Source organism: Oncorhynchus nerka, linkage group LG2, assembly GCF_034236695.1.
Source record: "Oncorhynchus nerka isolate Pitt River linkage group LG2, Oner_Uvic_2.0, whole genome shotgun sequence".
Classification (NCBI taxonomy): domain Eukaryota; kingdom Metazoa; phylum Chordata; class Actinopteri; order Salmoniformes; family Salmonidae; genus Oncorhynchus; species Oncorhynchus nerka.
Window position 1 is genome coordinate 26,615,729 of NC_088397.1, and position 14,123 is coordinate 26,629,851.

Below are 14,123 nucleotides of genomic sequence, written 5' to 3' on the forward strand. Positions count from 1 at the left end.
AAGCAAGCTGGTCCTGGGGCTCTGTTCACAAACACAAACACACCCTACAGAGCCCCAGGACAACAGCACAATTAGACCCAACCAAATCATGAGAAAACAAAAAGATAATTACTTAACACATTGGAAAGAAAAAAAAAAACAGAGCAAACTAGAATGCTATTTGGCCCTACACAGAGAGTACACAGCGGCAGAATACCTGACCACTGTGACTGACCCAAAATTAAGGAAAGCTTTGACTATGTACAGACTCAGTGAGCATAGCCTTGCTATTGAGAAAGGCCGCCGTAGGCAGACATGGCTCTCAAGAGAAGACAGGCTATGTGCTCACTGCCCACAAAATGAGGTGGAAACTGAGCTGCACTTCCTAACCTCCTGCCCAATGTATGACCATATTAGAGAGACATATTTCCCCCAGATTACACAGATCCACAAAGAATTTGAAAACAAATCCAATTTTGAAAAACTCCCATATCTTTTGGGTGAAATTCCACAGTGTGCTATCACAGCAGCAATATTTGTGACCTGTTGCCACGAGAAAAGGGCAACCAGTGAAGAACAAACACCATTGTAAATACAACCCATATTTATGCTTATTCATTTTATCTTATGTCCTTTAACTATTTGTACATTGTATATTTATATATAATATGACATTTGTAATGTCTTTACTGTTTTGAAACTTCTGTATGTGTAATGTTTACTGTTAATTTTTGTTGTTTTTCACTTTATATATTCACTTTGTATGTTGTCTACCTCACTTGCTTTGGCAATGTTAACACATGTTTCCCATGCCAATAAAGCCCTTGAATTGAATTGAATTGAATTGAATTGAGTTATTACAGTGATGTGTGACTGTCCTAATATGGACACCATAAGAGGTGATTAGTTAACACGAGATAATGAGGTGTAAAAAAAATAAAAGTGAATGGTAAAGATTAAGTTTTGAGCTACTGTATTGCATACATTTATAACAACATCATTGGATCTAATAATAGTATAATTCGGAGACATTTTGATAACACAGTTGCTATGGAAACCAGACTCCTACCTTTTGGGTGAGTAGTGCCTGCACAACTTGATTGGCAACCTAAAACAGAGTGAAAAAAAGAAACAATAATTATCCAAACTTTTTATGCAAGGTGTTTAGTGACTGTTATGGGTGAGAAAAATGAGTGTGAAAGAAAACAAGAAAATGTCTCCAGTTGACCCACGACCTCAACTCTAAACTGCCCCTGTCCTGTGCATGCCGACGCTGCACTCTCTCACTTCCCCTATTCCTCCAACGACATTTAATACACAAGTTCCACCGACCGCCTATCAAAATGATTACAGGCTTTAGTGAACACGACGTCCCAATACATTACAGCATTGTCCCCCCGTCTGTCTTTCCTTGGAGGAGTGTGTTGATTCCTAAGGGGCCCAATCATCATAAATCTGACGCAGGGTGGCAGAGAAGGCCAGTAGCGGCCCGGCGAAGCAGAACAGATTGGAGCCAGACGCACTGCATGTCTTCATGATGTTTAATTGTCTTCTGTTGATCCTGTATTGACAGCAGTGTCAGGGCTGATATAGTGGCTTGGAGAGTAGGGGGTTGTGTCCTGAATGGCACCCTATCCCTTATATACTGCACTACTTGACCCTATGTGCCCTGGTCAAAAGGAGCGCACTATATAGGAAATAGGGTGTCATTTGCAACACAGCGGTCAGTCGGAGAGAAGAAGTGGAGGGCTAAAGTACTGTTGTGCCTGGGCTTTGGCCGCAGAGCGCCTCACACCCCTACCACTCTTCCGAGTTTAGACCGCAAAGCCCCATCGACTCCGACTCTGATTACAGCCCATTGATTGCTCGTTAATTCACTGTAAGCACGCACTGGCTTTTTTTTTCGCAGAGGTGTCCTCTCTCCCTCTATTGAATAAGGGGAGATGGAGTAAATATGACGAAGTGATTGAGCCCTGTGGGGAGGGATACAGAGCTGCTCCTGTAAAACTGAAGGGCACTAACTCAAAGAATATTTAATGATCTTCAAGTTAGAATCTAAATGACAACAACTGATAAATAAAACAACTCATAAAGGTTTTATAGAGCATTCATAATTCAAGTCATACTACATGAAGTACGGCATAACAGTCCCTTACATCTGAAGCATTGCCAAATGTGGCATAACACCTTTTACCAGCCTTTCAATAGCATGAGATTTGCCCATTTACTAAGTGGGAAAAAAATATATATATATTTTTTTTTAATATTTGGAAAAACTAACGTGAGTGGCCAGCACAAATAGCATACCAATCAGCCACCACTCTGCTTATGTAGAGATAATAATCCACAATCTTTTAATTTAAAAAATGTATCACTACTAAACAAGCCCAGCGTTCTCTACAGTTTCCAAACGCCCTGAGCCCATCGGCAGAGTTGTTAGAGCTGTGGAGATTTCCCGCATCACAACATTCTCATTAGTGAGCTAGCTCCCGTCTTGAGCGACTACAGAGGGCAACACAACACCAGACAACAGAGCAGCACAGCCCTGGCTTTTTGAGGTCACGGAAGTGGAAAAGGCATTTGGTCTGGGCTCACCCCAGGCATTAGCCTCCAAGGCTGCAGCACGGTGTGGAGTTTCATACAATATGCTTGGAGCATTTGCATGCCATTGTTGGACTGTTAAAAACACAGCTAAAGTATTGTTAACTCTCCTATTATCTCTCTCTCTCTCTTCCTCCCTCTTTCTTTCTCCTTTTCTTTCTTTCATTCTCTCACTTTCTCTGTCCCACCATCAATCTACGTTTCCCCCCTCCCCACCCCCACTCCCTCTGGCACCAGAGCCCAGATCTCAGGTCATATGAGCCCCAGTAGCTGGCACCACAGTGTATTAGACCAGTCTGTCCCTTCTGGCACCCGCGGGCCTCCAGCCTTCCCTCGGGGTGACTCAGCGTGCGGTCCGAGCCAACAAGCTCATTAATTGCTGTCATCCTGCTCCCTCAGGCCACCATTTACCCAGCTTCTCCCACAACACAGTTCGCCTTCGAACGCCAAGTACCTCTTCCTCCATAATCACATTTCCTTCTGGAGAGGAATTACTTTGGAATTGCATTGATGGAATTTGAGAGCATGAAAATTGTAAATTGAGAAAAATCTCAAAAGAAAGGCGGTAAAAATAGTGCAGCATTTGTAACATGTTTGATCAGTAAGATCTTAAAGAAAGTCGCTAAAGGTAAATAGGAAAGTATACAACTCATAATAAGTCACGGAATAGGACAGAACAGGGAAGAAATAACACTTGTTCCTGAGATGTAGGCTATCATTAGTGTGGTGAAAAAATAGATTTGCCTCACTGAGGTTGAGGGCTGAGTGAATAGAGTGAGGCGTGGACTACTCACCTCATCCAGACAGTGCTCATACTGCTCCCTCTGGCTCTCATTCTCCATGGCCAATGCTGAGTTTTCCTCCTGTACAGCAAAATAAAACACACTTAGTGATAACTGAAATCCACTGAGAGCTTGTCGTTAAAAGAAAGTTTGTATGCATCAGATTTGTTTATGAGTCATTTACCAAACAGTAATGAAGGAAGAGTTAAAGTAATTAAAGTAGAATATAAAGAAATACCAGGTGGTGCCTGCTAGTCAATTTAAAACAATCACAGGTGGTTATAGAACAACCAACATATAATTATCTACCCTGATTGACATACACTGAACAAAAATGTAAACGCAAAATGCAACAATTTTGCAGTCCACATAAGGCAATCAGTTTATTGAAAAACATTCATTAGGCACTAATCTATGGATTTCACGTGACTGGGAATACAGATATGCATCTGTTGGTCACAAAAAGTATGGGCGTGGATCAGAAAACCAGTCAGTATTGTATCTGCTGTGACCACCATTTTCCTCTTGACGAGCGATAAAGCTCCTTCGCATAGAGTTGATCAGGCTGTTGATTATGGCCTGTTGAATGTTGTCCCACTCCTCTTGCTGTGCGAAGTTGCTAGATATTGGCGGTAACTGGAACACGCTGTCGTACACGTTGATCCAGAGCATCCCAAACATGCCCAAACATGCTCAACGGGTGACATGTCTGTTGAGTATGCAGGCCATGGAAGAACTGGGACATGTTCAGTTGTACAGATCCTTGCAACATGGGGCCATGCATTATCATGCTGAAACAGGAGGTGAAGGCGGCGGATGAATGGCACGACAATGGGCCTCAGGATCTCGTCACGGTTGCTCTGTGCATTCAAAGTGCCATCGATCAAATGCAATTGTCCTCGTTGTCCGTAGCTTATGCCTGACCACACCATAACCCCAATGCCACCACGGGGCACTCTGTTCACAACATTGACATCAGCAAACTGCTCACCCACACAACGCCATACATGTGGTCTGCAGATGTAAGGCCGGTTGGACAGCTCTGGTGGACATTCCTGCAGTCAGCATGCCAATTGCACGCTCCCTCAAATCTTGAGACTTCTATGGCATTGTGTTGTGTGACAAAACTGCACATTGTAGAGTGGCCTTTTATTGTCCCAAGCACAAGGTGCATGTGTGCAATGATAATGCTGTTTAATCAGCTTCTTGATGTGCCACAGCTGTCAGGTGGATGGATTATCTTGGCGAAGGAGAAATGCTCACTATGTAAACTAATTTGTACATTTTAGAGAAATAAGCTTTTTGTGCGTATAGAAAATATCTGGGATCTTTTATTTCAGCTCATGGAACATGGGACCAACACTTTACATGTTGAATTTATATTTTTGTTCAGTGTAGATGTGAAATGATACTGAACATGTGGCCAATGAAAATAATGCCAAAGGCATTTGTAGTCTCTCCAATCTATTTTCATATGAAAAACTATTGATGAAACAAATCATATGTGTTTTGTAGCACAAGACTACACTGCCAGAGAACAAGATAAAAACAAGAGAGGATTCGCCGGAGGTGGAAAAGGTCAGGTGTCAACCATAAGACTGGGGCCAACTAATAAAAACCTGCAGAAGTATCTCACAGTGAAAGGTCAAGGGGATTGAAGTTATGATCCTGAACTTTAAAAGGTACAATGAAGAAGTTAGAGGGGGCTAATGTGAATATGTCCTTGTTTTAGGGTGGGGGGAGGGGGGGGGGGGGTATTGCTTCACCTTTTAAGGGAGAGGGGCTATTGATCTCCTCTGTTTCTAGTTTGTCAAATGGTCCGGGCAGGCCATATTAGAAGCTGTCAACATTCGCTCCGGCTAGCTCACCTCACTCGCCACGTGCCCTTTAGTACAAATAGCCAGCCTTCGATTAAAACCCAGGCTAAATAATTGCACCTAACATATTCCCCTGCCTTAATCGAAATGGCACGGAGCTATAACAAATGAGCAACTTTGAGACGTACATGAAAAGCCCTTTACCCCCAAAAAATTCACTTGCATTATCACGTATTAATATTAGTAAAGTAAAAGCTCCTAGTGAAGGTGAACAATTACCCAAAGGTTGCATATAAGCATGTTTTCTGATGTTCTTATCGTCTTCTTTGTGTTGGGTAGTAACAGAAAAAACATTGGGGATGATTGATTGATTGATTGATTGGGGATGAAAAGAGCAACTAAATCACGTAATTAATATGTATTCATATTAGCACATCCTGTCAATGTATTGCTCCTACAGCTGCTGTAATTAAAGCATACAACTGCTATTGCCATAGATTTTGAAATATATCAATTATGCATGCCATTATAAATGGCTTTGTATAGAATAGAATACATGCATGATCATCCATGATTAGAGTTCCCATGATTAGAGAAGTGTTTTTTTCTAGAATCATGGATGTATTTTTCTTGTAAACTTCAATGGAAGGTAACTAGCTAGAGAACAGAGTTATAGACAGCAGTAGTTTTTGCTTCTGGCTCACAGTAGGTTTGAATTGGGGTGAGGAGGGCGGAGAAGGGAGGAGGGATTGTATGGACAGGGCTAGAGCTGGCTGCACCACAGTCAGTTCTCACTCGGCCCGTAATTGAACAGGAGTTAGAGCCAGCCCTGCACTGAGACCAGAGTGCCAGCTGTCCTTCTGTGACGCCTGTACACCAGGCCTCCTTTCCATGGCACCCGGCTGCCAACTGTGCCAACCAAGCTGCATGGGCACAACGCTGGGCAATGGGCATGCACACTTGCTCAAACTGCAGACAGTCACCCAAGACCCAGTCACTTGCCTGCTCTGTCTTCCCATGGAGTCTCTACAACACTTACTTGTGTGGAAAGCTAGAAGCATTGAGAGTTGAGCTGGAATGGATGAGTTAGGTACAGGTATATAATTTGGAATGGATGAGTTAGGTACAGGTATATAATTTGGAATGGATGAGTTAGGTACAGGTATATAATTTGGAATGGATGAGTTAGGTACATAATTTGGAATGGATATAATAATTTGGAATGGATGAGTTAGGTACAGGTATATAATTTGGAATGGATGAGTTAGGTACAGGTATATAATTTGGAATGGATGAGTTAGGTACAGGTATATAATTTGGAATGGATGAGTTAGGTACAGGTATATAATTTGGAATGGATGAGTTAGGTACAGGTATATAATTTACAGTGGTAACTTGTATTCCATCCTATGTCCGCTCAAGATTAATCCCAACTCATTTTGTCCTTCGACTAAATGTCTAATCAGTCAACGATGCTACTTCCATTAAAAATATATATAAATTAGAGTAGCAGCGTTAACTGATCATTCAAGCATCTGTGAAAAGAATCCACGTTTTTTTCCCTCCAAAATTTTTCTTAAAAGGATTCAATCTAAGTAAGCACCATTTATAAAGGCATAGCATGCCCACCGTGGTAATGAACGATATCAGTTGGGCTGGGCTGGGCAGGTGGGGGGGATAGAAATGGGCGCCCTTACTTAGTGTCATCACCGTTTACACATAACAAAAGGCCAGTGATGTATTGCCTCGCTGTTGTTTTAGCCGGTTCTCTTCTGGAGGAGCATCCATCACGGATGCAGCGGGACGGAAGGAAAAGGCAGATACATTTAGAATGTAGCTTTTTGGGGTAATACGGGTCGCTTCCTCTGACAAATCACGAGACAGGCCAGCCATTATTTTTCTTCGACTGCAGGGAAGATAACTTATACAGTGATAGAGGAGCCATAAAGCAACAAGCAATTACACTGCATTTTGTTGTAATTAGCCTTAACTGCAATTTCTGTCTGCGTGGAGTTAGTGTCACCGTTAATAATGTCTGTAGAATGTGCCGGTTTCTTGGGTACTTTATTATCTCTGGCAGCGTTTTCTCATGTCTGAGCTGTCCATAGTGGCTTAGGAGAAGACCTGGGTTCAAGTAGTATTATTCCTTTTTTTTAATACTTTCTCTACACTTGATTGAGCTTGGTTGAGCTTGTTTCGCTGCAATGGGACCAATGGAGTAGTCCCAAAAGCGCAAAACCAAACCTTTCCCATCGGGCACTCCGGTAGGGGCTCTATCATAGGCTCAAAGTATTTGAACATTAGCCACAGACCCTCCCGGCATCAGCGAAGGGCCACTTCGTAAATGAGTAGGTGGGTCTCTGAGCGTAATTCGATTAAGTCTTAATAGACTAAGCCCCTTCAATTGCTGAGGAGATCTGAAAGCCTGGTGTGTCAGTTTCGTCGGTATACTGTATGGTCGGAAACAATCAGAATCAGAAGGATTACTCAAAATGGATTTCTGACTCAACTGTTGCTAATGCTAAGAACAGAACACACAGTGGAACAGCGCTATGGAAGTGAACAAAGACAGTTGTAAAGGCCCCAAGTCCTGAAACCTGAGCCCTCCGTGGAGCGCTTTGCTCTTCAAACAGCAGAGCGCACAATACTTTGATAAGGCCATTATGCTCCAGACTGCAAACATAAGAAGGAGAGCCTGGTCGCAGAGGGAGAAGCTGACGAGGGAGGAGAAGAGAAGAGAGGCGGAGCCATGTTTTGAACTGTACCTCTAGGGTGCGCAGACGCTCCAGAAGGAGCTTTGTTTGGTTCTGAAACTCTTCCGCTTGGCTGATGTCTGCCAGCAAAGGGTCTCCAGAAGACGGCTGTGGGCCGCTACCGCTGCTGTTCTGCTCCAGGCTGTCACTCGTCTTCTGCACCTCCTCCGAGAGCTTATCCTGATAGACAGACGAGAGGAGAGACAGACAGTGAGAGAGAGAGAGAGCAAAAGAGAAATAGAGAGAAAGGCAGAGAGAGAGAGAAAGAAAGAAAGAAAGAAAGAAAGAAAGAAAGAAAGAAAGAAAGAAAGAAAGGAGAGAAAGACAAAGGCGGTAGAAGAATGAGAGAGAGAGGAAGAAGGAGAGAAAAAGAAACAGAGAGGAGAGAGAGAGGGAAAGAGGGGAAAAAAACAATTCAACACCCAAAACATCCCCTAATCCCTAATCTCGTTTCACTTGTATTTCCAAAGTGTGGCAGTGACCTTGAGACCTCTCCATCTTGTCTGCCGATAGAGGACCCCCCTTCACACTCTGCCTCAGTCTCCAGCTGTGACACTAATGCACAGAGGCGGAAATTAAAAGCGAACACAATCAAATGGGGCCCATGATATCCCCAGGCCCACTGGGCATGGCTCACCAAGACAGTCACAGACGAGACAGCATCCTGACATTGACTAGCTAATTAGGTACTGTACATTCAACACAGGATATAGAGTACTGCTGTCAATTATTCTAAGTATTTTCACACTACCCTAGAAAGTCAAGGAGGGATTTTCTTTCCCTCTGATGTTACTATCCAAATAAATGATATCATGCTACTTTGGTCTTAAATCAGTACACCACGTTGTTTTGTATGTGATGTTGAGACATATGAAAACCATAGCATAGCCTGTTGTTAAATCTAATATACTGTATTTACAACAAGCACCATTTTCCTTACAATTTAATACAAAAACCCTACCAGTGGAGATTTATGATGGATTTCCTTGCATCCAAAACAAAGTGATATGCCGATAATATGGAACGCTTAATCCTCGCTGGACTAAACCTGGCATTTATCTTTATGCATTGAATGTTCTTTATAAAAAAACACACACTGCTCCTGGGGTGATATAGTTGCCATGAATCCTAAATGTAGGTACATTTCAATAGGAGAGATTGAGACACCTTTAAATACTCAACATGCATGGCTTAGTCTGATCGAGGAGGTCACCGCCCTTTCATTTGCAACATCCATTTCACAAACGCTCTTATCTCCATCCTATTCCAAATCTGATCAAGGACCAGGAGAGGGATGAAACTACAATTGAGCTGGGAGTTAGATGTCGTGTAAACCTCACCACATGCCTATAGCCAGCCAATGAGCTTTGCAATGCAAGTAAATGGACCCCCCCCCCCCCCCATTTTGTCACCTTAAAATCTCACCAGAGCCTTTTGTTGTTATCGCCTGATGTACACCTGTGCACCTTTGTTAAATTTTTCATTCAATCCTTCTCTTCCCTCCTTGACAGTTGATTGTCAAGTCTGACGATTGGCTTTCACGGTAGCGCGGCGGACGCAGAGAGCCATGGCTGGAGACATTGATAGATGAGGCTGAGTCCTTGCTAGCGCCGTCATATCCAAATGCATCCAAATCAAGTCATCCCTCCCTCCTGAACATGAATTGGAAATGCTGTCCTTGGCAACCACTAGCATTTCTTATTGTACAAGTTCAGGCCGTTCCTGCCTGTTTGAGTGAGTATTCTTTCGTTTGGTGCATAATGAATATGACCCATATCTCTCCCCCAGTAATGGTACCATTAATTGAGAGCTTGTTCTTATTACCACAGCCCTGTTATGTCTGATTGCTTGCTGAGCATCTGGTCACAGTAGGTACAGTCATCTCGGTAACCTAACATATGTCTCTCTCCACATGCGTATGTTTGCTGCATCCATTCAAACAAGCTCGAGCGAAATCGATCCCCCACACTGGCACACGTTAGAGCGAAATCGATCCCCCACACTGGCACACGTTGACAGATTCGAATTCCATGTTTAATTAATCCACTCAGGTTGATTCATTCTGGGGCTGCTATTATTCTGTATAATACCCATCATTTGAATAATCACAGGGTATCTGACTATGTGGAAATATGGTCCACCGCTGAGAGAGAGAGAGACTGCATCGCAAAAGACACCCTATTCCTGTTATGCCTAGTGCTATATACTCTATGGGCCCTGGTCCAAAATGGTGCTCTGTATAAGGAATAGGGGATTCAGCCATAGGGTTATACTCCCTACGTTCACCCACAATAAATCTAGCTAATGCATGTATGAGGATTAATGAAATGTATACCGCCATACCTCCATTTCCCATTATGACGCACATTCTTTACACTTCCTGCCTGTTTTTTTTTTACACTTTACCATTTATGATCGGTTTCTAAAGGCATAGCATGCCCACCATACTAATGGACCTAGCGTAGTCATCACTGGGAGTCCAGAAGTCCGAAGAACGTTTTGCATTTGAGAGATACGTACAACGCACTTAGGTGAATTCGCTTACTTATTGTTAACGCACTTGGAAATGAAAAAGTTGAAGCTAAATTACATTTCAAATGTGGCATGAATCATAGTAGTACAAGACATGACCTCCATGAACTGTAATGGTATGACCTTTCTCAACCTCCCCTAACAGTAACACAACCGAACTGCTTCTAGCTCACACAGTTCCACTTTTTTTCCTACGATGCTGTTTGAAAGGTCACTTGGGCATAATTAAATGAGCGTAATTTCACATGTATAATCAAATGACCTTCTGTGTCAATAGCTCTGTGAGATACCTTGAGTATCTAAGGAACAGCACAAACAAAAAATCCACACAAGAATATGCCGTTGCTTTTTCTTTGCAACTCTGCCTAGAAGGCCAGCATCCCGGAGACGCCTCTTCACTGTTTCTCAAACTAGTCACACTAATGTACTGTACTTGTCCTCTTGCGCACCAGGGCCTCCCACTCCTCTTTCTATTCTGGTTTGCGCTGTTCTGTGGAGGAAGTAGTACACAGCATTGTACAAGATCTTCAGTTTCTTGGCAATTTCTCGTATGAAATAGCCTTAATTTGTCAGAACAAGAATAGACTGACGAGTTTCAGAAGAAACCTGTAATTGAGCCTGTAATCGGACCCACAAATGCTCATGCTCCAGATACTCAACTAGTCTAAAGAAGGCCAGTTTAGTTGGCACAGTTTTCAGCTGTGCTAACATAATTGCAAAAAGGTTTTCTAATGATCAATTAGTCTTTTAAAATGATAAACTTGGATTAGCTAACACAACGTGCCATTGGAACACAGAAGTAATGGTTGCTGATAATGGGCCTCTGTGCGCCTACGTAGATCTTCCATAAAAGAATCTGCCATTTCCAGCTACAATAGTCAATTACAACATTAACATTGTCTACAGTGTATTTCTGATCAATTTTATGTTATTTTAATGGACAGAAAATGTGTGTTTCTTTCAAAAACAAGGATCTTTCTCAGTAAACCCAAACTTTTGAAAGGTAATGTATATTTAACACACAGTTGAAGTCGGAAGTTTACATACACCTTAGTTTTTCACAATTCCTGACATTTAATCCTAGTAAGAATTCCCTATTTTAGGTCAGTTAGAATCACCACTTTATTTTAAGAATGTGAAATGTCAGAATAATAGTAGAGAGAATAATTTATTTCAGCTTTTATTTCTTTCATCACATTCCCAGTGGGTCAGAAGTTTACATACACTCAATTAGTATTTGGTAGCATTGCCTTTAAATTGTTTAACTTGGGTTAAACATTTCGGTAGCCTTCCACAAGCTTCCCACAATGAGTTGGGTGAATTTTGGCCCATTCCTCCTGACAGAGCTGGTGTAACTGTGTCAGGTTTGTAGGCCTCCTTGCTCGCACACTCTTTTTCAATTCTGTCCACAAATTTTCTATAGGATTGAGGTCAAGGCTTTGTGATGGCCACTCCAATACCTTGACTGTATTGTCCTTAAGCTATTTTGCCACACCTTTGGAAGTATGCTTGGGGTCATTGTCCATTTGGAAGACCCATCTGGACCAAGCTTTAACTTCCTGACTGATGTTTTGAGATGTTGCTTCAATGTATCCACATCATTTTACTCCCTCATGATGCCATCTATTGTGTGAAGTGCACCAGTCCCTCCTTCAGCAAAGCACCAACACAACATGATGCTGCCACCTCCATGCTTCATGGTTGGGATGGTGTTCTTTGGCTTGCAAACCTCCCTCTTTTTCCTCCAAACATAATGATGGTCATTATGGCCAAACAGTTCTATTTTTGTTTCATCAGACCAGATGACACTTCTCCAAAAAGTACGATGTGCAGTTGCAAACCGTAGTTTGGCTTTTGTATGTCAGTTTTGGAGCAGTGGCTTCTTCTTTGCTGAGCGGCCTTTCAGGTTATGTTGATATTGGACTAGTTTTACTGTGGATATAGATACTTTTGCACCTGTTTCCACCAGCATCTTCACAAGGTCCTTTGCTGTTGATCTGGGGTTGATTTGCACTTTTCGCACCAAAGTACATTCATCTCTAGGAGACAGAACGCGTCTTCTTCCTGAGTGGTATGACGGCCGCGTGGTCCCATGGTGTTTATACTTGCGTACTTATGTTTGTATAGATGAATGTGGTACCTTCAGGTGTTTGGAAAATGTTCCCAATGATGAACCAGACTTGTGGAGGTCTACAATGTTTTTTTCTGAGGTCTTGGCTGATTTCTTTTGATTTTCCCATGATGTCAAGCAAAGAGGCACTGAGTTTGGAGGTAGGCCTTGAAATACATCCACAGGTACACCTCCAATTGACTCAAATGATGTAAATTAGCCTATCAGAAGCTTCTAAAGCCATGACATAATTTTCTGGAATTTTCCAAGCTGTTTAAAGGCACAGTCAAATTAGTGTATGTAAACTTCTGACCCACTGGAATTGTGAGACAGTGAATTATAAGTGAAATAATCTGTCGGTAAACAATGTTAGGAGAAATGACTTGTGTCATACATGCAAGTAGATGTCCTAACCGACATACCAAACTATAGAAAGAAATTTGTTGAATGGTTGAAAATCAAGTTTTAATGACTCCAACCTAAGTATATGTAAACTTCTAACTTCAACTGTACATATGGGGGAACGGTAAAGATTCAGACAATTACATTGATGGAAGCCACAATCTATCTGCATATATATGATAGTAAGGCCACTCCTAATTGATGGTGAATAACAACAACTTATCCTAATGCATGGTCTATGTGTTACCAAACAAAGTATTTCTCCTACACACGCCTCTACGGTTTGGCTTTATGAAGAGCAGGAAGGAGAGCCCATGTTGGAGAAGTGCTGAGCAGTGCGGTGTTACCTCGTAGGCCTTCATGATGTCCACAGTGTCCACGGCTGTCTGCTCCAGCACCCCCTGGTTCTGCAGCAGCGTCCGCACTGTCTCTTCCATCCTGCACATGCACACACACACACACACACACAAACAGAGGGAGAAGAAGAAGGGGGAGATTGGTTTAGGGCCAGCGACACAAGAGGGGACGGGTGGGTTTTGGATCATACCCCAGTCCCTTTCCACTACAGTATGTGGTACACCACATGATGTGGTGCTGATTGGGTACATATGGCACTGGGGACGTTCACAAGTGCATCCACTGAAGCAGAGTGTTGACTGACTGCCTCTGCCTCAGTGCCTCTATGGGACTTGTGATACGGTTGTGCCTCAATTTTTGTGCCAAATAATGATTTCTCTCAATGCAAACCAGAGACTTTTACCCCACAGCCTACATCAATATGCTACTCCTCACCCCTGATTCCCATATGAATCCCTACATTGGCGTTACCTCTTGTTCTAGATTCTCCCCTGGCCTATTCCAGGTAAAAAACACATCCAGTGAGAGTTGACCCTTTAGGGAGATTGTCTAGGATAGAGCTCCCTCCGTTGACCCGGCTGGAAATAGGCCTACAAGTCAGAGTACAAAAAGATGGCGCGATGAAACCACTGTGACATTTCAGGAGACGAATACCATTATGGAGCAGGGATTTCCCATTGCGGTTTTCACAGTTGAACTGTTGCACGAAGGCAAAGCCATGGCTTTAGTGTAGGCAGGGCTGTGCTCTGCCATCGGTACCGGCCACACCATCTGGCAGACTGAGTTGGAA

The 14,123-nt window shown here is 42.7% G+C and overlaps 1 protein-coding gene across 1 annotated transcript in view; it reads right to left on the reverse strand.

The window, feature by feature from the left end:
• LOC115133142 (nck-associated protein 5-like) overlaps nt 1-14,123 on the reverse strand; it is a 175,146-nt gene that overhangs the window by 45,951 nt on the left and 115,072 nt on the right. The window contains 4 exon segments of the mRNA XM_029666077.2: nt 1,049-1,087; nt 3,375-3,443; nt 7,945-8,112; nt 13,324-13,414. Coding sequence (XP_029521937.2) covers nt 1,049-1,087; nt 3,375-3,443; nt 7,945-8,112; nt 13,324-13,414 — 367 coding nt within the window.